Genomic DNA, 22,702 nt, shown 5'->3' with positions numbered 1-22,702 from the left:
AGACTGTTTTTTTTGTATTTCTACTTCATATATAGACTGCTGAGCCATTTATGTCGCCTTTCTTCATTTTTTGGGAAGCTATAACATTAGTACAACAGTTTTAAAATCCGTCACCCATATTTTGACTCGTTACAAGAATTCATGGGCACCCTAGTTGTTTGGTTTACGAAAATGTTATTATTAGCTAACCTGTGGAATGATATATTGCAACCACCATAGGATTCACTTTTGCAAGTAGAAACGCAACACTTTCACCATTTTAATAGTTTAAATTGATTTAATACAAAAAAATATAAACAAAATTTTAAATGCTGATTACGCGCCAAGAATGTTCAGGGTTACCGCTAGAAAATAAAAAAAAGCAAAATAAAAATTTATGTTGTTTATGTTTTAATAATAAATACGAATAAATTAATGCGATTGTTATTAATTTGTTGACTTACAATTGTTAAAATAAGATAAAAATATAAGTGATTCAATTGTTTTTGGGAAGACAAAACTTTTGATCACAACATTTTTTTATGCTGGCAAGGTGTTAGAAAGAGACAAACAGCCTCCGTTCGAACTATCCCTCTCGGCTCGGATTTGCCTCTGTGTATTATGCAACCAATTTAGTACCTTATTGCGTTAGAATAGAGTTCATTTTCGTAAATATATATTTTGAGCGTGCGCAATCTTGTTTAGTAATATTATATCTATGCCTCCCGCTGTCCGTATATCCCTATGTATGCTTACATACTTACAAGCATACATAGCGATATACGTGAACTTACGCATGCGAAGATGTAAACATCTTTCCTAAACTAGGTACGCAAAAGATTTTGATGCTAGTTTTTTCATAGAAGGATTCAATGATAACCTTATGCAGGGCATGAGTCCCAAGCGAGGCGGGCTACCAGTAGGTATAGTGGGGCTGTCTAAGAATCCTGATTCTGGAAGGGAGTACATGAGGATTTCCCCCGCAAAAAAGGAACCTGCCCTACTCCCTCCAATCCGATATTATGCTTCTTGCTGTCCAGCCATGTTTTTGTGCAAAAGCATCTTCCGTTTAAAAACATAAACCAATTTAACGCTTTTGTATGGGTTTTACTTTTTATCCATCGAAAATATGCAAAAATATACTTTATAAATATACAGGTGCATGTAAGAATATAATTGAATTATTGCCCGAATTTAACAATACAACTTTGATGTAATATTATAATATCCAGGTTTTGAGTTTCTGAACGCAAAGTTCCGCCATATTGTCTGTACGAATCTCTCTTGTCAATTCTTTTACTGTGAGCACGTTTTTAAGAGAAGGTAAGATTGGGAAAAACTTCTTCAATTTATGTACAAAGTGATAAACCGATTTAGAATTTTGTGTTATCTAGTACTCACTGTGTTCTTTTCTGTATGTAACGTACTTTCATGCGTAAAACTTGATATTCGAAGTTCAAAATCCGCGTGGCGTGTCAATTCCTGCGCCCATATCGATTCGCATTTATTTTCTAGTTTACTAAACAAAGCCTCTACCATAAAAAAATGAACAAGATGTTGTGATTATAAAATTAATCCTGTTTGCAGCTCTACAATGCAGATCTTCGTAAAAACCCTGACGGGTAAGACCATCACCCTCGAGGTGGAGGCTTCAGACACTATTGAGAATGTAAAGGCAAAAATCCAGGACAAAGAGGGCATTCCGCCAGACCAGCAACGTCTTATCTTCGCCGGTAAACAGTTGGAAGATGGCCGCACTCTTTCAGACTATAACATCCAAAAGGAATCCACTCTTCACTTGGTGCTCAGGCTGAGAGGAGGTAAGGAGTAACTTCACGGTTGTTTCAGTTGTTTAATTATGAAGTTTAAGATTAAGTAGCTAAGCAAGTGTCACAATCAGTAATAACCAACAGTTTTCTATTAAAAGCATCTTACAAATTGTTGTGATAAGTCTTGATTGTATGGAGTTATTCGTTTTGGTATTAATTAAGGTGTTTTATTCCAGGTACTATTGAGCCTTCTCTCCGTATCCTGGCTATGAAGTACAACTGTGACAAAATGATTTGCCGCAAGTGCTATGCTCGCCTCCACCCTCGTGCAACCAACTGCCGTAAGACAAAGTGTGGCCACACTAACAACCTGCGCCCCAAGAAGAAGCTGAAGGATTAAATTCTGTTATACATCAATGCATAGCATCTGCTATTATAATCTGCAATTTTGAAAAAAAATTAAGCTAAATTAATAAAAGTGTAAACTACACAAATTATTTTTATTTTTAGGCTAGCTGTTGGTCATTTATGTGTATAGACATACATAGCCAAAGCCCAAAGCAATAGAAAAATTTGAATTCTAGTGAAAATAATTTAGAAATTAGCTAGCATTTGTGGGCCTCAAGTTATTTTAAAAATCCCCCTGTCTTCGGTGTTTTGGCAGTACTTTTATTTCTGAAGGAGATACATAGGGTAAATTACACATCAACGGAGTGGATTGTCACTACATCGCTTTTCCCCTTGGCTTAAACAGTTGTCCACTTTAGGTGCGTCACGGCTCGTCGACTCGGCTACATACAGGGGCCCGATTCTGCTAAGCTGAATGTCAAAATTGCATAGCAGATTTAACCTTAGCGAGCATTCTGCTACTATAATATAATATAAGCCCAATCGTATTCCAACGTCATTCGATTGATTTGCGATTGGTCTGCCATAACCAGGGGCCCGATTCTCCTAACGCGGTGTCCTGCGTGAGCGACGAACGCGACGCGACGCGACGCAACACGACGCGACGTAATGCGACGCGATGCTATACGCGACAGATGTCCTACGTGATTTTGGTCATTACTTCTCAAATCATGGAGAAGTTGTGTTACAATTTTGCTTGAAAGTTCATATTTAAAGTACAGACAGCAACAATCTTCCAACTTGTTTGTACTAATAAACGATTTCTTTAATATTTATGTTTTTTTTGTCCCACAACAATCAACGCTTCTGAATAGTTCGCGGTGTCGCGTCTGGTCGCCCTCAAAACAAGTACGCGTTACGTCGCGTCTCGCCGCAGACTGTCACATAGGCCGCATGTAGGGAATTCCTTTGAGTTGATCGCGTTCGTCGCGTTCGCAGCGTCGCGTCGCGTCGCGTTCGTCGCTCACGCAGGACACCGCGTAAGTTAATATAGTCAAAATCGAATAGAAATCGAATCGAATATGATCGCAATAGCAGTTTTAACCATATCGGGCATTCTGCTACTAATAAAAGACCAATCGTATTCGATTGACATTTGATTGGTGTGCGATTGGTCTGCTATTTTGGTGATTTTGGTCTATACGGTAGTTTGCTGTACAATCATTTTGCAATCGTAAATCATTTGCAGACAAAATGATTCATTATTGAATGACAGAAAAGGATAAAAATGTTTATTTCAAAGAAAAAATAGCGGAATGCCACATACGCTTCAATCGTAATCGAGTCGGGATTGGACCTCAGTCGAATCGAGTCGAACGTGAATCGTATGACGCTTAAGTAAAATTATTAGAATCGGGGCCCAGGAAATCGTGGCTGCCTAGTGCGCGGGCTATACGAAGTCATGCTGCCGCAGATTGGCTTAATTACTTAGAGTACGTTGCATTGCAATAGACAGTTTCATACTAAACGGCTCGATTTGATGCGGTGACGATCCCTTTCCGAGTTGATCTGTGTATCTTCTATTGTTTTTATTAGGATTTTCTAGTAGGGATCGAATTAGGGCATGCAATTTCGGTAAAATAAAAATCACCGGTAAAAATTCGGTAATAAAAATATTTTTACCGGTAAACCGGTAAAACGGTAATTTTTGTATTTTTTTAAATGTGATATTATAACAATAAGATTGGGTAGTCGAACTCTTCGACTTCGAAGAGGAAGATGTCTATCCAGGAGGATAGAGAGCGAAGCCGAAAAAGAAGATACGGAATGCGGACCCCGTCACAAGATGGGCTAAGAATTACCGTGAAAAAATATATATTTTTTTTTCATTGAAGTGAAAGCCCTTTTTTCTGGTAAATCATCAAATGACAGACTCTTTCTTTCTAAAACCCATATTTCTTAGTAGACATTTTATGGACCAGGGTCGCGGTAACTCTTTCGAACAATCCCGCAGCCCCGGCAGGCCTTGGCCCTGCTGGGCCCCACTGGATTTGATGACATCTTCTTGAGGAGCGCGTGGAACAATGCGCGCCGCCGACACGGGTCTGTTATCTATGCAGACGGAGGAACGATGAGCCACCCGAACTCACCGCCCACAGACCGACGCCTACGGTGGCCGGGAGTCGTCTCTCGACGTGGTGTCTTCCTGGATGAGAGGTGCGAACTCGCAGTCGCTCCGCCGTCTCCTTCTCGAGCGTGACTGCTTAACAGAAGGAGGCGACGGCTTCCCATTCCTTCTCGCTCCGGACCATGGCTTGAACCAAGGCTGGACGCGAGACGTCGCCGCTGCCTATTGCCTCGGTGACGATACGGCGTTACCCTTCCAAGGCAGTGCACACCTGGACTGTGTGCTCCACTGTGTCCTCGGAGCTCTCCGCACGGTGGTGAAGTAAAAGCCCTTGCAGTAAGGTCATAGAGTAGGTCAAATAAGCATAAGCTACATTTTTTCAGAGGAAAATCAGAATAACCGAATGAATACAATTTGTTTAGATATTATAAATTAAGATGAGAAAGAAGATTTGTACCTAACCTAGAGATAGTTAGGGAGTCACATAAGTTTACTTTCCTAAAAAACAGCAACTTTAACACCCTTACAACAAGCAATGTATGCAACATTACATTATTTTCAGGCTACATAATGAAGATTTGACGTTAAATGAACAATTGCTATATTTTATCAGAAAAACGTAAAAACCGGTAAATTACCGGTTATGTATTATTTTTACCGGTAATTTAAAACTCGTGAAAATGGGCGATTTACCGGTAAAAACGAAACCGGTAAACCGGTATTGCATGCCCTAGATCGAATAGACAAGTAGGCATACACAGGATTAAAAAGTATAAAACAAATACAATTATATTTATTGGAACAATACATTATGAAAACAATAATATTAATAATTCTTCTAATAACTTTCTTTTGAATATTGTGTTCACAACCATGTCCACCATACAGACTTTCTTCCTAACTACGATAATAAATGCTTGAGTTTCCCCCTTATCTGAAATGATTACCAGAACTAACTTTCTGTGTAATTATGTTCCAGCCGACTGGTTAAAATAGACATTCAATTAAACAGCTATTATAGCCCTTTGACAGAATATTGCCATTCAACACTTGTCTACTAATCTACTATTCTTATAACTGAATCATTTTTAGGCACTCAAGACGGTAAATATTACCAGTTGATTGAAAAGAAGCCGTTTAATTGTAGTAAGTAGTTCTGTATTTTTTTTTACATTTGCATTCACCATGTCGTCTAAACGACGTAGAGGGTATGCTTGTTTGAATTGGCGTTAATCTGATAGGGTAGTTAGAGGGATAGCTGTTACTGTACGGTTATTTCAACTTGTTGGCTGCGACATGCAACTAAGATACCTTGAAATCTCGAGAATTATTTCATCACAATTACTTATTGAATCACACTTTAAAACAGATCATTTCACAATTAAATTTATCGATAACACTTTATTCTTAAATTAGTATAGAATCAATACTTCAGTATCAAAAAACAAATGCTATGCTTAATCTAAAACTGGATGGATTCAAAAATAATAATAAGAACTTTCTATAATTGCACAATGTTGTAACAACGGAATGTATTGCAGTTTCTCTATACCATGCCGAAATGCACAACTTTGATTTTCGGCGGCGTTTGCTGTAGGTTTTCTGAAAATAGGATTTATATAAAATTATAGAATGTTTCGATCAGGGGCCCGATTCTCCTAATTTTACTTAAGCAACATACGATTCACGTTCGACTCGGTTCGACTGAGATCCAATCCCGACTCGATTACGATTGAAGCGTATGTGGCATTCCGCTATATTTTCTTTGAAATAAACGTTTTTATCCTTTTCTGTCATTCAATAATAAATCATTTAATCTGCAAATGATTTACGATTGCAAAATGATTGTACAGCAAACTACCGTATAGAACAAAATCACCAAAATAGCAGACCAATCGCACACCAATCAAATGTCAATCGAATACGATTGGTCTTTTAGTAGTAGCAGAATGCCCGATATGGTTAAAACTGATATTGCGATCATATTGCGATTCGATTTCTATTAGATTTTGACATTATTAACTTAGGAGAATCGGGCCCCAGATGTTTTGGTGCAACGAGCTGTATTAGTGTGTAGTGTTCATTTACACATGCTTTCATGATGGTGAGATTTATATTATTTATTACTACACAAAAATCATGCATAGGTTACGTTACATACATCATACTATGCTTTTAACTTTCGAAATGGATGTCACCGTAAAGTATGTATACCGACTATCGACCGTCGGTTTTTACATGGCACAATTTGAATTCGTTTACGATGACCAATTTTTATCGTATTTATGGTCCACAAGCAAAACTTAAGCAATATTATGTCTGAGGTTACTTACTATACAAAAAATTACTCTGTAGGATGTTTGCAGTTTAATATTTTAAAACTATTTTGCTCAATACTTAATGACATTATTTATATAAATTAGTAAATAAAGACTATAAAATAAATTTTCTGTATAGTAATATTCATATAGATATTTGGATCGTGCAGATTCGCGTGCAGCACGAATGAGGTGCAAATGCAGACAATGGCATGCGTGCGTGAGTCACACTTCGACGTAGTCGAGCGTAGTACCGGCGGGGGCGGCGGGCAGCGCGGGCGGCGGCGCCTGCGGGGCGAAGGCGGCCAGGTAGTTGTGCGGCGGCGACAGCGGCAGGCTCGCCGCCAGCTCGCGCGCCGGCTCCGGCGACACGCGCCCTTCCTGACGGACACAAGATGCCACAAAATAAATAAATAATGTAGGGACACCTTTTTCACACACAGTCGGTTAGCCCCATGCTAAATTATTAATTAACTTGTGTTATGGGTGCACAACTGATGTTTATCAATTCATATAGCTGTATAAATGCATATTTATAAATGGGGAATTATAAAACGAGCGATTAAAAAAACGCTTTGCGACTGATGATGACATACTGCATTAATAACTTGAGCGGTATGAATGTGAGTAAGCGAAAAATTAACTAAACTAACAACGAATATTGATTAATAATAAAATCCAGAACGAGCTTACAAAAAGTGGATTGTGATAAATCCATTTCATGTATTAAAATTTTATCCAAGCGACTACATTACTAAGTGAGCGACTGGAAATACAGAGAGGGCAACTTCAATATTAAGATAGAATCGATTTTTCTAAGTGAGGTTATACATAATGTACTACTAAAAAGATCACTTTGAGCAAAGTTTTGTAAGCTGCTTTAATAATGATTATTGGTTCCTGATATTCTATTTTAAGATGGCAGAATATTGAAAACGAATCGCTGCAAAACCGACTCCACGTAGTCTTGTTTGCCCTACCCCTAGAGTGCAATTCAAAATCGCGTAGACGCGCAGGGGCGAGGCGGCCTGCGAGCTGAGGCGCAGGTAGTTTTAAGGCTCGCCGCCGCGGTGGTGAGCGTGAAAACCATCTGCGACGATAAGCTCGCATGGGACCGCCGGAGCCACAAAGCGCCGGAGCCGTGACAGAAGCCATGCTTGCTGCATTGCATTGTGCTTCCATGCTGCATGCCTGCTTGCATGCTTCGCTTCAATCCCTTTTCCTCGCTCCGCTATCCCCCGCTTACCCCTTGATATCTTAATTATACATTTCCGATTACTATTTAGGAAATGTATAGATTTCCTAGGAAATGTGTCTTAATGTAATTTATTTCACACATTTTGTATTCGAAAACTTCATTCAAGATATAATGATAAAATGCCGCTCAGTTTAAAAAATACATTTGCCAAATATTGAAAAAAAAAAATGCAGGACGTAACGTTGACACTCAAACAAATAGGTATTAAGTCGCTCAAATATTATGAAGCTGCTCATTTTGTATTTTAAGTAACTCAAATTTCTGTTTCTAAGATACTGTTCTGTTGATTTTTCGTCACTTACAGTCAGTCGCTCACTTAGTAATATAACCCAAATTAATTAATTTTGACACTTAAAATTGTAATTTACAGTCACTCGGTTTATAAATACATGATGATGATGATGATGATGATGATGATGATGATGATGATGATGATGTCCTCCTAGACGTTTCCGTCGACGGCGACATCCTGGCATATATCGGCAGTTTGGTTTCGTTCATGGGCTCGTACATGACTAGCGAAATCAAACTTTACGATTTCCAACACGGAGGTTCTCCGTCGATCGTCTATGTCAGGTATAGAGAGTTTCCTGATGAAGGGACAATTGCGCTGGTGCGGTCACCTTGTGCGTATGGAGTCCTCCAGATTGCCTAAGACCGTTTTTTACTCTGAACTTAGTACTGGCAAACGCCAATCTGGAGGGCAATATTTGCGATACAGGGACGTACTAAAGCGCCACCTAAGATCAGTTGGCTTATCGCCAACTTCATGGGAACAACTAGCGACCCAAAGACCTGAGTGGCGCAGAACTGTTCATAAGAGCGTACAGGATTTTGAACAGCGGCGTCTTGAAGCCCTAGACGCTATAAATACATATTATAACACCCAGACCACGACCAACAAGCATGCTCATCACACAAATGTCAACCGAACCGGGAATCGAACTCGGGACCTCATGTTCGGCAAAACGGCATGGTGACCATTGTGCAACCGAGGTCGTCAAAATGACGCCCAAGTTAGTTTATGTTGTTGGCGAACTTAAACCTTATACAGGCTGACACTAAAACTCAAATATAAGCCTCAATATATGTCTAATACTACATTATCAAGGGGTTTCGGAAGTTTAGTTTTATCTCACTTGATGTACCTACAAAGAAAGAATTATAAATATGGGGGCCTTACATGGATTAAGCCTATTTATTTACAAAGAATACTACTTACTGAAACAACAGCTATGGTAACAGTATCCGAAAATTTTACTTTATTCCTTTCGCCGGACCGACTGCCTTGCTTCTCATATGCGTCACTGTCTATTCGATACGTCGCTTTCAAACTTGTACTAGGATGGAAATTATTGTTATTGTGGTAACGATACAATGTGTTAGGAGCTTCTTCCCTCAGCTGCGTTTGGTACAAATGTTTGAAGTGTGTGGAAGCAAGCCCGTCATGTGGCCGAGGTATAATGTCTACGACAGTGTGTGTAGGTCTAGCGGGTGCCTCATTGATAGTCAGCAGCTTCTGTTTCTGTCCATTATAGTTGGAGAGAACATCCATGCTGTGCCACCGGACGCCCTGACTCCGTATGGGCTTCGAATATTCACGATCGTAGTTCTCGATTCTTGTATAAGTATCGTCTCGCACGTCAGTGGTCCATATGGTGTTGTCTCTCTCCAAGTACTGGTGGAGATTAGGCCGTATGCTATTGGTAGACACAGTCTCAGTGTGAGTGATCGGGACTTGCATGAGAGTGGGATGGTTCGGCAGTGACACACGAGGGAGTGGCGGAGGTTTCGTTTTCACTAACTCTGATGTACCACTCGTTTCTTCTTCAGAACCGGTATATGAGTGTGAACTGCAGCTGGAACATGAGTCTGAACACTCGGACCCTGAAATTGGTAGAAAAATTATATTATGTCACATTGTCACCTAGGCTGGTAATTTTGTGAGATTGCAGAGGGGAATATTCTGTTTAACTGAACAGGATTTTTTATCCAAAGGAAGCGACTTACAACTAGTCAGTGTCGTTAGCTATATTCAATCCTGGTGCAAATGGAGAAGTAAATAATTTCCTCGCTATATAGTATGAATGGTACAACATAAGTTAGAGAGAACCTCACTGTATAGAGCTTTGTACGTGGGTGGACCCTACCACAGCTGGTTTCAGCAACTGACTGAAATTGCTTTGTGGGTTTTAGAAACTTACACAAAGCAGCCCGGAGTCTGGAAGTTGGTGATTGATATACCCGTGCATCGGAGAGCACGTAAATGTCGGTCCTGCGCCTGATCTCTCTCCGGTCGTGTCGGATTGCCATCCCATCGGATTATGAGAGTGAAGGAATAGTGAGTGCGCCTGTGTCTGCGCAAATGCTTGTGCACTATAATATGTCCTGTGCGGTCCGCTGATCTTCATATATGAGAACAGCCGTCATCATCAATGACGACAGCAAGTTCAGAGACAAGACTACGTACCATTGTTCTGTGCGTGTTCCCTTGCGAGTGCGGCGGCCTCTTGCGCCAGCTGCGTGTGTCCGCGCCGCGCCGCGCCGCACTGCGCGTCGCGGAACAGGTCCCACGCGCGCAGGTCCACCGCCAGGCTCAGAGCCTTCTCCACGCGACCGCGTCTGTAATACACACGCCTTATGTCAAATCTTCAATTATGCCCTTGTCAGGGTATCAAGTCCGGGCTGTGGTGTGTGTTCCAAAGAGTTCGGCCCTGGTACATAAAAGGAAGCTGAAAATCGATCTCAGTGGCGTGCACTTGGAGAGGCCTATGTCCAGCAGTGGACTGCGATAGGCTGATGATGAGATGATGATGAACATAAAAGGTCTACGAAGGAACACTATGGATTTTTAGTCAGTAAAAGTCTGACACTCCCTCACCGCTGCTAATCCTCAGCGGGAGGGATCATTTGATGATTTTTGCCATCGACAAAAAAAATACACTTCTGGACACATCTATAGGCCCACCTTGTATTTTCAGTTTCGTTTGGTCCTAGCTAAATTTTTATATTAGGTCGAGCAAAAGGTTTTTATGCAGTTTTGAACCTTGCACATTCACAATTTCATACAATGGTCTTTTTTTGAATTTCGAATACAGAATTTAAAGAAACAAGAGACAATTTAGAGCCTGCTTGTTGATATCAAACAATCGATTACTAAGAAAACTTGGTTTTATTGGTTTACTTGAATTTAATTCTTGAAAAAGTGATTGATATCTTTGGTTTTGCAACAAACATTACTTATTCTTAACATTGAGGTGAGGTTCTCTCAATAATCTATGGATACTTCACCTGAAGTCGCCGCCCAAGCTGTGGCACTTATCATGGGCGTAGCCAGCTTTGGGCTCAGGGTGGGGCAGCAGTCTACCTATCCTCCGGGGGTGGGACGGGGGCCCTCCGATTTTTTGTATCTTGAGCCGTTAATCTCAAACTTGTTAATCTCTTAATTTGAGAGGTTTATATTTTCAGGTACAGAAAATAAACAATCACACACAGGACAAAAGCCAAAAGTAAGGGCATATAGTTTCTGAATACGCGAGCGAAGCGAGCGTGAATTTTTTTTCGGACTTAAACCAAATATTACGTAAAATTTAGCCCAAACGTACTTAACTTTTTGTTTGTTAACAAATGTAAAAATAAGGGCATATTGTTTCTGAATACGCGAGCGAAGCGAGCGCGAAATTTTTATCGGACTTAAACCAAATATTACGTAAAATTTAGCCCAAACGTACTTAACTTTTTGTTTGTTGACAAATGCAAAATATAGTTTCTGAATACGCGAGCGAAGCGAGCCTGAAATTGTATCGAACTTAAACCAAATATTACGTAAAATTTAGCCCAAACGTACTTAACTTTTTGTTTCTTGACAAATACAAAAATAATATCGTTTCTGAATACGCGAGCGAAGCGAGCGCGAAATTTTAATTATTTTTTAAGACTCATAACCAAAAACTACGTAAAATGTCGCCCAAATGTACATTTTCATGAATGGGGGGACTAGGTACGACACACCCGATTTACGAGCGAAGCACAAGCGGAGCCGTCGTTCGCGGCGTCAAGTGTGGACGTACAACGAACCTACAACGATCACTGTTTTCGAACGCAGTTTTCCGCAGTAATTTCGCGGCTCTTGGCGAATATGGACGATATAATAATATTGCAGTAGCCGCTGCTATTGCAGCCAACCAAGCCCTTTTTATAACGGGAGTCACAAGGGCAAAACCGACAACAGGCGGAACGCAGCCGAGCACGAACGAAATGCTCGGAGCGTGGTCGTTAGAGGCTTGTAAGTTGGTCCATTCTAGACGAATTTTGTTCGGCTCGTGCTCCGCTCGTGCTCGACTCTTCTAGCGTAGATGCAGCTTAAGCTTCGCGGACACTAGGAATGCCTCCAGGGACCACCAGTGGCCCGCGGACCACCGGTTAAGAACCACTGTGCTAAACGATCGTTCTATTGTACAGGTCGTAAATGGCTGGGCAAGCAAAATAGCGAGCGCGGTTTTTACACTAGGATAAAATTGCATTTCCGAAATTTTGATCACGTCTACCATTTCATCTCTTTCAATGCATTATTTTTTGGATTAGATGGACGGCTCGGCTCGCTACACCACATAGCAACTATTCTTTTAGGGAATACGGCTCGCTTTCAAATGACGCGTGCACCGCGCACGTTAGGGAACTCGAACGTGTATTTTGTTTTGATCGCGCTCTTTTCAAAGTCGACAATTTTTTTGTGCAATTACTTACGGATAGTACATATGATTGTTGATGTTGTTAGTTAGAGTTAGTAAAAAAAAAAAATTAATCAGACACCTTATAGGTCAGAGCCAGGGCCCAGGGTGGGGCAAGTGCCCCAGCTTGCCCCAGTGTGGCTACGCCCATGGCACTTATTCAGGCTGGACACAGCCAAAGAAACTTGAGTGCTCAACTTAATTTAAATCGATCTGAGGTCCGAAATGTTTATCGGAGGTACCTACAGACTGGCGGCTTTGTTCGTCGCCAAGGAAGGCCTCAATCTCGGGTCACAACTGAAAGGCAGGATCGATTCATCGTGACGACCAGTTTGAGAAATCGTCACCTTACCTCCATTGAGATACAAAAACAACTTCGCGACTTCCACGGAGTATCTGTGAGTGCTCGAACTGTTCGGAGAAGGTTGAAAGAACGCGATATGGTACCACACAAGCCAGCTAATGGGCCCAAACTAACGCGAGCCCACCGAACAGGGCGCCTTCATTTCGCAAGCAGTCATTTAAATTGGACACAGCAAGATTGGAGCCGTGTACTCTTTTCTGATGAGTTTAAAATTGTGTTACATGGCAATGATGAAAGGAAGAAGGTCTACCGACGTAAGGGAGAGCGTTTCGCACAATGCTGCTTTGAAGAGAGGGTTGCTTATGGCGGTGGCTCAAGGACTTTCTGGGGCGATATATCCGCGAGCGGCAAAACTCAACTTGAGGTTGTTACAGGACCACGGCTGCCAACATTAAATGCTGAAAGGTACATTCGTGAGTGCTTAGGACCTCACGTGATACCATACGTGGACTATGTGGGCCCAAATTTCCTTTTTATGCATGATAATGCAAGAGCCCATGCGGCCGGCATCGTCAGGGAATATCTTCGGGATGTGAATATCACAGTTATGGACTGGCCAGCCAGAAGCCCAGACATGAACCCCATTAAGCACATGTGGGACGAGCTAAAAAGACGTGTTAGGGCTCGTCAGCCAGTTGCCCAGACGATGCAGGAGTTGAAAACTGCCATAGAAGAGGAATGGGAGGTGATCCCTCAAAACTTCATAGAGCAGTTGATAAACTCTATGTCTAATCGTATGAGAGCTGTAGTAGATGCTCATGGAGGCATCACACGTTATTAAATTGAACCTTTATTTGATAAAACATGTTTTTTATTCAAAAATCAATTGCCTTCAACGAGGCACATATCCGACTTGTTAGGCGTAGCTCCATGTCGTATGGTATTCTGAATTCAAATTTAAAACAATACTATCGAAAAAGAAGGTAAAATGTATCAGGTTTAAAACTGCATCAACAGTTTTTGTTCAATCTAGCAATCATATTTCGGTAGGGGCCATCGAAACCTAAACTCTAAGGTGGGCCAATAGATGTGTCCAGAAGTGTATATGTGCCAGGTTCCTCAGTTCTACCTCGATATAGGAATCTTACCAGATATACTTGATTACGAGTTTTTATATAAAGTGGGATATACCTATATATAAGATGGGTGCAAATAACAGCCATGGCCAATATATAATCGCACAATAACCGAAGTCGTCAGTTTGTAATCTTGTAAAATGTTGTAAAGTCCCTTGCTTACCGCAGCAGATGGTGGAAGAACTTCCGGGCGAGGTCATGTAGCGGCGGCGCCAGCGCGGCCGGCGCCCGCGCGCACAGCCCCGCGCCCACCGCGCCCTGCGCCACGCGCTCCCAGCCCAGGCACTCTGCACCCAACACGACCAAATACATCATCAGCCTATCGCAGTCCACTGCTGGACATAGGCCTCTCCAAGTGCACGCCACTGAGATCGATTTTCGACTTATGATACCAAGGCCCAAAACTTTATCGTCAACTTAAAAGTATTTTTTTCCTTAAACAGACTTTTATTTTGAAATCTATAAAAATTTTAATGTTTTCTTTATAATTTTATTTTAATTTCAAGGAAATAATTTTCTGGCATACGATTACAATACAAAAAAACTGTACAAAGCATATCACGAAAACAAGTCTTACCTACATTTTACAATCATTATGCAAGCTATTTAAGATAAAAATAATACATTAAATATTGACTTTCAATTTAAAAACAGATGAATTCTAATTTTGAAGGGATACGTACCAGCTTTACTTCTTAATGCATCACAGACGAGCATGTTGACCGCCCACAGACACTGAGTGCCCTCGCGCTCCCAATCCATCGCGCGAAGTAATGATATTGCGTTAGATGACCGCTTCGTTCGCACCCACGCCTGGAATCAATAATAGTTAAATATTGATTAATATTTAAATAACTTAGTAATAAAGGTGTTTGAACTTTCCAGGTGTATTTATTCTAGTCATCAGAGATGCTTTATGCCTGCGAAAAGATGAAATAAAACACATCACAACATCAGCTTTCTGCTAGACAAAGTCAGGTTAAAATTAGTCCAACCATTTTAGGTGGAAGTCAAAGAGGCAATGAGAAATATACATACCTATTTTTACTGAAAATAATGTACCTACTCTAGCTAGTGAGACTGGAAGCCGACTCCAACATAGTTGAGAAAAGTCTCTGCAGATGACATTTGAATTTTATTGAATTTGTATAGATTTACCGTTAGTAACCGAGGATGTGTGATGTGTAGAAGCGTGAGAGGGCCGCCAGAGAAGCACGCTAGTATGACAGGACCGGCCTTAGCGCTTCTTGTAGCCAACAACTGCATACGCCGACTGTCACTATAAAGGTTACAAGGCAAGACTAAGATTAAAACAAATGAAACCTTTTTGTTGGTAATGTTTTAGATTGTTTAGCATTAAAAATACAGATGGTAGGTATGAATATTGCATTCTGAAAAAAGAACTCAAATAGTTATGTTAAATGTTTGTGGAGGCTCTAATTTATTCATTTATTTGATTTAAACGACTTCAAGAGTCAATTACATAAATAAAAAAGGGTAGTAATAAACCGAGTGACTGTGAATTACAATTTTAAGTGTCAAAATTAATTAATTTGGGTTATATAATTAGGTACTAAGTGAGCGACTGACTGTAAGTGACGAAAAATCAACAGAATACAAACATTAATTTGGGTTACTTAAAATACAAAATAAGCAGCTTCATAATATTTGAGCGACTTAATATTTGTTTGAGTGTCAACATTACGTCCTGCATTTTTTGCAATATTTCGCAAATTTATTTTTTATACTGAGCGGCATTTTATCTTATATGAAGTGTTTCGAATACAAAATGTGTGAAATAAATTACATTAGACACATTTCCTAGGAAATCTATACATTTCCTAAATAGTAGATAATCTTAAATGTATAATTAAGATATCAAGGGGTAAGCGGGGGATAGCGGAGCGAGAGAAGGGGATTGAAGCGAAGCATGCAAGCAGGCATGCAGCATGGAAGCACAATGCAATATACAGCAAGCATGGCTTCTGTCACGGCTCCGGCGCTGCGGGGCTCCGGCTGAGCCGGCCAGCCACGGCGGCGAACGTTAAAACTACCTGCACCTCAGCTCGCAGGCCGCCTCGCCCCTCCGCGCCTACGCGGTTTTGAAATGCACTCTAGGGGTAGGGCAAAGTGGCCTGGAGGGAGCGACTGTCGCAACCCAGTGCAGGGCACGCCACCATCGTGGCGGTAAGTCCCCTCTTTGAGGAGTGGCTCGGGAGGAGTCACGGCGCCCTCACGTACCGCATGACGCAGGTCCTCACCGGACACGGTTGTTTCGGGAGGTACCTGCACCGCATCGGTCGTGAGGAGGCGCCCGGGTGTCACCATTGTGCGGACAGCCCCGAGGACACGGTGGACCACACAGTCCAGGTGTGCCCCGCATGGGAAGGGCACCGCCGGGTCCTCGTCGAGGCTTTGGGCGGCGGCGACCTCTCGCGTCCGGCCCTGGTTCAGGCCATGGTCCGGGGCGAGAGGGAATGGGATGCCGTCGCCTCCTTCTGCGAAGCGGTCATGCTCGAGAAGGAGGAGGCGGAACGCCAGAGAGTTCGCACCTCTCATCCCGGCCGCCGCGCTGGACCAGGTAGACACCATGGGCGCCGGGTGTCGCGAGATGACTCCCGGCCACCGTAGGCGTGGGTCTGTGGGCGGTGAGTTCGGGTGGCTCATCGTCCCTCTGTCTTTCTAGACGACAGACCCGTGTCGACGGCGCGCGTTGTTCCACGCGCTCCTCAAAGAGATGTCAGCAACCCCAGCGGGGCCCAGCAGGGCCAAGGCCTGCCGGGGCTGCGGGTTGTTCGAAAGAGATACCGCGGCCCTGGTACATAAAAGGCCTATGACGGAACACGACGATTTTAGTCAGTAAGAGTCTGACACTCCCTCACCGCTGCTAACCCACAGCGGGAGGGGTCATTTGATGATTTTACGTCGCTAAAAAAAAAAAAAAAAGGGGTAGGGCAAACAAGACTACGTGGAGTCGGTTTTACAGCGATTCGTTTTCAATATTCTGCCATCTTAAAATAGAATATCAGGAACCAATAATCATTATTAAAGCAGCTTACAAAACTTTGCTCAAAGTGAACTTTTTAGTAGTACATTATGTATAACCTCACTTAGAAAAATCGATTCTATCTTAATATTGAAGTTGCCCTCTCTGTATTTCCAGTCGCTCACTTAGTAATGTAGTCGCTCGGATAAAATTTTAATATATGAAATGGATTTATCACAATCCACTTTTTGTAAGCTCGTTCTGGATTTTATTATTAATCAATATTCGTTGTTATAGTGTATTCACGGAGACGAGTTAGTAGAGCGCTATCTCACTCACACAATTTTTTAACTGCGATTGGTCAGTGATAAATGCTAAGGCGGTGTACACAGTACGAGTACTTTTTAGTCTACTCATACTTCCCGTATTGTGCAGACGTGCTCTTCTTTGTGACTGTGCGCTCAACTTGTGAACCGGCTGGTGTATTGGATTATATGATTGATTGCTTTGATTGAGATAATGGCGGATATCGAACAATCTGCTGTTAAAAGAAAACGGCGGGCTTTTTTGTCTACCGAGAAGACTATGATTTTAAATATGTACCACGCAATGAGAAATGCAGACTCTTCGGCCTCCAAGGGTGACATTCTGAAAGCAGTTGCATCTTCTTTAGGTGTTCACTGGGCTTCTGTTCATAGAATTGTAAAAGAGAAGAATGATAGTGGCGAGCTAAAATCTCCGAAGAAATTGAAGCAACGTTTGTCAATTGTTGATACGATTGATAACTTTACAAAATGTGCCATCAGAAATATAGTCCACAATTTCTTCGCGCAGAATGAAATACCTACTCTTGATAAGATTTTAAAGAAAATCAGTGATGATGGCACTTTGGGCGTTATAAAGAGAACGACGCTACATAAAATATTGAAAAAAATTGGTTTTAAATTTTGTAAGAGAAGCAGAAACAGCTTATTGCTGGATCGCGATGACATATTCTTTTGGAGAAGAAATTATCTGCGAGCTATCAAAAATGCACGAAATAATCATCAAAAAATCTACTATTTAGATGAAACTTGGGTGAATGAAGGTCACACTACCTCAAAAGCTTGGGTCGATACCACAGTGAAAAGCAGGCGAGACGCTTTTATTAATGGACTAACAACTGGCTTGAAAACACCTTCAGGTGTGTATTTTTTATTTATGTAATGGTCAATATTAATTTTTAAGCGGCGCATGTGTGCTAATGACCGGTTTATTGTTCTTTTGTCATAAATGAGCATTATCATAATAAAATACTTTTTCCCAATTTTTGCATAGAAAACTGGCCCAGGTGCGCTACATCCATTGTTATTATTATCATTAAGTTATAGTTATGTTCTCAGTGTTGAAACACGTGTTTTATAACATGTTTTATATTCTCTTTACAGGAAAAGGCAAAAGACTACTTATTACTCATATTGGGAGTGAGGATGGATTCGTCGAAGGTGGTCTAAATATGTTTGAGTCGAAGAAACAAGGCGATTATCACAAGGAGATGAATGCCGAAGAATTTGAAAATTGGTTTAGAGAAGTTTTAAATATGCTGGACGATAATTCTGTGATAGTCATGGATAACGCTTCCTATCACTCTAGGAAAATAGAGCGAATCCCAACGGCCAAATCTAAAAAACAGGATATATGTAATTGGTTACGCGAAAAAAATATTAGCTGTAACGCTGAAATGTTGAAACGTGAATTATTAAACATTGTTAAAAACCATAGACAGCGATACGACGCTTGTATTATAGACGAAATGGCAAAGTCACAAAACAAAACTGTACTGAGACTGCCACCGTATCATTGCGAATTAAATCCAATTGAGCTAGTGTGGGCTCAAGTTAAAGGAAATGTAGCTTCACACATGAAAACACACAAAATGGCAGAATTAAAAATTGTATTAAAGGAATCCATTCAATATATTGACGCAGAGAAATGGAAAAAATGTATAAAGCATGTCAAAGAAATAGTTGAGCCCAAAATGGATGCCATGGACAGAAATGTGGAAGCAATGACTGAAAGATTCATAATAAATGTAGGAAACGACAGTAGCGATAGTACGGAGAGTGATGATGATGATGATATGTTATGAAAATGTATACTAGGTAGATATTATAATATAATAAAGAAAATATAATCATTAACTCTCGATTTTATTTCTTTCCTTCATATCCATCAGTTAAATAAAAAAGTAGGTAACAATAAATAAATTCTATCAAAATGTCTCTCAATTAATACGATAGACGAAGCCGCAAGAAAAAACTAAGCGTACTTTTAAGAAGCGCAGTGTGAACGCACGTTTACATTTCTAAGGTATTGTTAACGCCCACTGATCCTAAAAAAGTTTTTTTTGTCTTTGTCATTTGTATGAAAATGTGCAATAGAGAAGGCGCTATACTAACTTGTCTCCGTGAATACACTATAGTTACGTAAATTTTTCGCTTACTCAAATTCATACCGCTCAAGTTATTAATGCAGTATGTCATCATCAGTCGCAAAGCGTTTTTTTAATAGCTCGTTTTATAATTCCCCAGTAAAAAAAGGTTCATTCTTTGCGAAGGAAACTTAAAAACAATACAAAAAAGAACATAAAATAAAACCTTAAAATTCAGTACCAATTAAATATTTGATTGTTACTGTATGAACAGATTTTGCTCACCGCAGATACGAAGTCAGATCTAGACATTTGGAGTGATGGTGTAGTAACGAGAGAGCGCGGTCGAAGCATTGTAACCTCCCGCCTTCCTCCGCAGCTATGATCAGCTCGCCAGCCCATCGGATCTCCGTCGCTATCTATATATAAAAATAATATAATGATGATCTACACTAGTATAATAAAGATGAAACGTTTTGTTTATTTGTTTCTTTGTGCCCTGTAAAGGCTTTGAAACTACTGAACCGATTTGAATGTTTTCACTGTAGTGCATATTTGATCCGGGTATGGGAAGAAAGAATTGCCCCGGAACGCGCGATACCGCGGGAGACAAAAGATATCCGAAACAGCTTGGAGTCCGAACTTTTTCCTACTTGAAAAAGCTATAAGCTCGATTATAATAGATACCTAAGTATAAACAGATGGTACACAAACTTACGAATCCAGCTCTAGTGGTATGTGTAAGGCCGTCCACACAATGCACGACATGTAGCGATCCATCAATGCATGCGATGAGCAGTCGCGTGTCGCACGGCGCCCGTCGCACGACGCGCACGGGCGTAGACAATGACACGTGCGTCGCACTGTCGCGACCGGCCGATAGCTTTGTCGCATGATCGTCTGGGTTCACTTCGTAACGAAGCCAGTCTAAGTTGATTCCGTTCTGAAAAAGGTAGATAATATATGATTACGCACAACATTTAACATGAAGTTTGTAAATAAATAGCGAGCTATAAGGATATTAACTGTATGTATTTTACAGAGTAACAGACTATTCTGCTCTGGGAGCATTGGTTATTAAACTTTCTATAGGTGTGTCTGTGAATTCAGACTAAGGTCTCACATATTATGTAAGTAGCCAAGCTTCAAGTCAGCAAGCCTTTACTCAAGAAAGACGCACCATAATAACATCAGTAGTAGTAATAAAGGGTGATTATGTGTGTTTTATGGTATGTTTCAATATACATATTTACACTGTTGAGGTTCATACACTGTGTGCAGCTAACCCATAAGTTAAAAAAAAATGTACCTTATGACATGTAACTTGTTCTACAATGTGAACCACATTATCAGCCTTATGTGACAGTTCTGCTGATAATGTCTCATTCTCCAGTTGGTGGTATGCTGTCAAACTGATGTTATGTCTGTAATACAAAAAACAATTTGCATACTCATTATATGGATTCATACAATTCATAAATATTTCATTGGCTATAACTATTATTATGAGAACTTTTATTTATTTATTTAACTTTACAGAAAGCTTACCGACTAATAACACAATTAAATAATATATGTAAGTAGTACTAATTGCTAATTACAAGCTTCTACATTTATGGTTCCACTTTTAAAACACTTATATAACTTTATCCATAATACATATTTATTATACAAGGATTGTTACCCATTGATGCTGTAAAGGTGCAAATTAGCATGGTCTTCCAATACAGGACTCCAGGGTGCTGGCTCAGCCACCGTGACACTCCACACAAGTAACCAAGCCGAGTTGCTGCCTTCCCTTGAAGATAGGTGCCTCTCTGTCCTGCGACTGCTGCCTCCTAGTTCTATACTCTGAAATAGATAAACTTTTACCTTCAACTTATCTTACAAGGAATTCATATAAACACAAAACCATGGGAATATTTTTAGCTGGGTATTTGACTCTAGATTGAGTCTAAAACATAAACAATATTATGATATGGGATTGTACAGACTAATTTTTGAAATTGGTTTGCTTCGAAAAATGAAATAGGTATATGTTTTTAATAAACATTTTGTATAGGTAATTTAATTTATTAATGTTGAATAGACTTATTGCAGAGCTGCATGTGCTGCAATTTGATTTCAAATTAAGCTTTTAAATTAAGGTAAAATAATTACTGATTTTACCTTAATTTATATTAAAAGCTTACCTGTATGTGTGGGTCTCTGTCAGTAATGCGACACGGAAGACTGACATTGTTCTTGCCAAATGTTACCAGGGTTGCGGTGCGGTCATTGTGTGTCACTAATATGTATGACTTGGAAAGTGCCACTGCAATCAAATTGATCAATGGTAGAAATAATTTACCCTTAATGATGATTACTTAAAATAGTTACAGTTAGGTGTTTGATCTAGGAAGTATCTATGTGTTAGTTTCAGGCATAAGAAATTAGTTTATTTACTCATTTTGTACCGATTAGGATAACTTACCATTTGTAATACTTTGACCAGAAAGCTTTCCCACAAAGTACCTATCAAAAAGGATCTGACTGACATCCAAAGAGTTTGGCTTAACAGTTAGATATGCTATAACTCCTGAGGAGAACACTAAGGTGATTAAGTGGTCTGTGGTCCATTCGCAAGTGATAATGCTTCTGTCTCTGAGCTTAGACTCCAGTTGACGCAGCTGCCGAGGGTGCGCGACCCGCCACAAGCCCCCGCGCTTCTCACAATAGCTTCTCTTCCCCGAGTCATAAACAGTTTCATCTACTCTCTTCTTCGTCTCATACCTGTAAGATTTTATTTTATGTCATACGAGAAACAGGTCTTTATTTACACAGTAAAGTGATGGAAATTATATTTTGTTTTAGAAGTTTGTAACATACTTGAAACTTTTGAAGTCACTGTTTTTTAAGTGTAAGCTTTCATCGCAAGTTAAAAACTTGACGTCGTAGTTGATCATTATATGATCTTCAACATACTTTTAAGAAAACATTTATTTTAAATCCCGAAATTATTTAAAACGTGAATGAAATAGCAATCACGAAAGGTGATTTACTAAAAGTAAATAATTATGATATGACAATGACATTGACATTGACGCGCTGTTGTAATGACGTTTTGTTTGACAGCAACAGATTCAAAATCGTTGTTGAAACAAGAATTTTGGAGTGCGGTTGGGTTGAAGTCGTGTTGAAATGAACATTGAACAATCGCCGCTACTCGCCGCCGTTCAAAACTTTGACATGGGGTGGGTACGGGTAAAATGCTGTTATGTTTTGAGGTACTAAACATAAGAACATAGGTACTAAACGGTCTATGCATTAATAATTAAAGCATACTTGATTTTTTTC

At 40.3% G+C, this 22,702-nt stretch overlaps 3 protein-coding genes across 3 annotated transcripts; 2 read left to right on the top strand and 1 right to left on the bottom strand.

The window, feature by feature from the left end:
• The first annotated feature begins 1,144 nt into the window (after positions 1–1,144).
• LOC124629486 (ubiquitin-60S ribosomal protein L40) lies at positions 1,145–2,238 on the top strand. Its single transcript, XM_047162865.1, has 3 exons — positions 1,145–1,302; positions 1,567–1,799; positions 1,985–2,238. Exons 2-3 carry the CDS (start codon positions 1,574–1,576, stop codon positions 2,146–2,148), a joined length of 390 nt encoding a protein of 129 aa, XP_047018821.1. The 5' UTR covers positions 1,145–1,302; positions 1,567–1,573; the 3' UTR covers positions 2,149–2,238.
• Positions 2,239–4,987: 2,749 nt separating this feature from the next.
• Positions 4,988–22,418, bottom strand: LOC124629816 (WD repeat-containing and planar cell polarity effector protein fritz homolog). Its single transcript, XM_047163385.1, has 14 exons — positions 22,235–22,418; positions 21,840–22,138; positions 21,559–21,680; positions 21,051–21,217; positions 20,676–20,790; positions 20,085–20,309; positions 19,652–19,785; positions 15,129–15,249; positions 14,654–14,783; positions 14,134–14,257; positions 10,271–10,422; positions 9,023–9,687; positions 6,797–6,923; positions 4,988–5,826 (listed from the first exon to the last, which is right to left on the bottom strand). Exons 1-14 carry the CDS (start codon positions 22,309–22,311, stop codon positions 5,771–5,773), a joined length of 2,514 nt encoding a protein of 837 aa, XP_047019341.1. The 5' UTR covers positions 22,312–22,418; the 3' UTR covers positions 4,988–5,770.
• Positions 17,253–19,136, top strand: LOC124629817. Its single transcript, XM_047163386.1, has 2 exons — positions 17,253–18,139; positions 18,384–19,136. Exons 1-2 carry the CDS (start codon positions 17,476–17,478, stop codon positions 19,082–19,084), a joined length of 1,365 nt encoding a protein of 454 aa, XP_047019342.1. The 5' UTR covers positions 17,253–17,475; the 3' UTR covers positions 19,085–19,136.
• Positions 22,419–22,702: the final 284 nt, after the last annotated feature.

The sequence above is a fragment of the Helicoverpa zea genome, chromosome 4 (assembly GCF_022581195.2).
Source record: "Helicoverpa zea isolate HzStark_Cry1AcR chromosome 4, ilHelZeax1.1, whole genome shotgun sequence".
Taxonomy (NCBI): domain Eukaryota; kingdom Metazoa; phylum Arthropoda; class Insecta; order Lepidoptera; family Noctuidae; genus Helicoverpa; species Helicoverpa zea.
Note: the sequence above shows the minus strand (reverse complement) of the source record. Positions and strands in the feature narration are given on the sequence as shown.

Excerpts from the sequence above, each read along its gene's own strand:
- LOC124629817 (XM_047163386.1), top strand. The coding sequence starts at position 17,476 with ATGGCGGATATCGAACAATCTGCTGTTAAAAGAAAACGGCGGGCTTTT. Across the intron at positions 18,140-18,383 it reads TGGCTTGAAAACACCTTCAG|GAAAAGGCAAAAGACTACTT; the intron begins GTGTGTATTTTT and ends TTCTCTTTACAG.
- LOC124629816 (XM_047163385.1), bottom strand. The coding sequence starts at position 22,311 with ATGATCAACTACGACGTCAAGTTTTTAACTTGCGATGAAAGCTTACAC. Across the intron at positions 21,218-21,558 it reads ACAGAGACCCACACATACAG|AGTATAGAACTAGGAGGCAG; the intron begins GTAAGCTTTTAA and ends TATCTATTTCAG. Across the intron at positions 9,688-10,270 it reads GGAACACGCACAGAACAATG|GGTCCGAGTGTTCAGACTCA; the intron begins GTACGTAGTCTT and ends TACCAATTTCAG.
- LOC124629486 (XM_047162865.1), top strand. The coding sequence starts at position 1,574 with ATGCAGATCTTCGTAAAAACCCTGACGGGTAAGACCATCACCCTCGAG. Across the intron at positions 1,800-1,984 it reads GGTGCTCAGGCTGAGAGGAG|GTACTATTGAGCCTTCTCTC; the intron begins GTAAGGAGTAAC and ends GTTTTATTCCAG.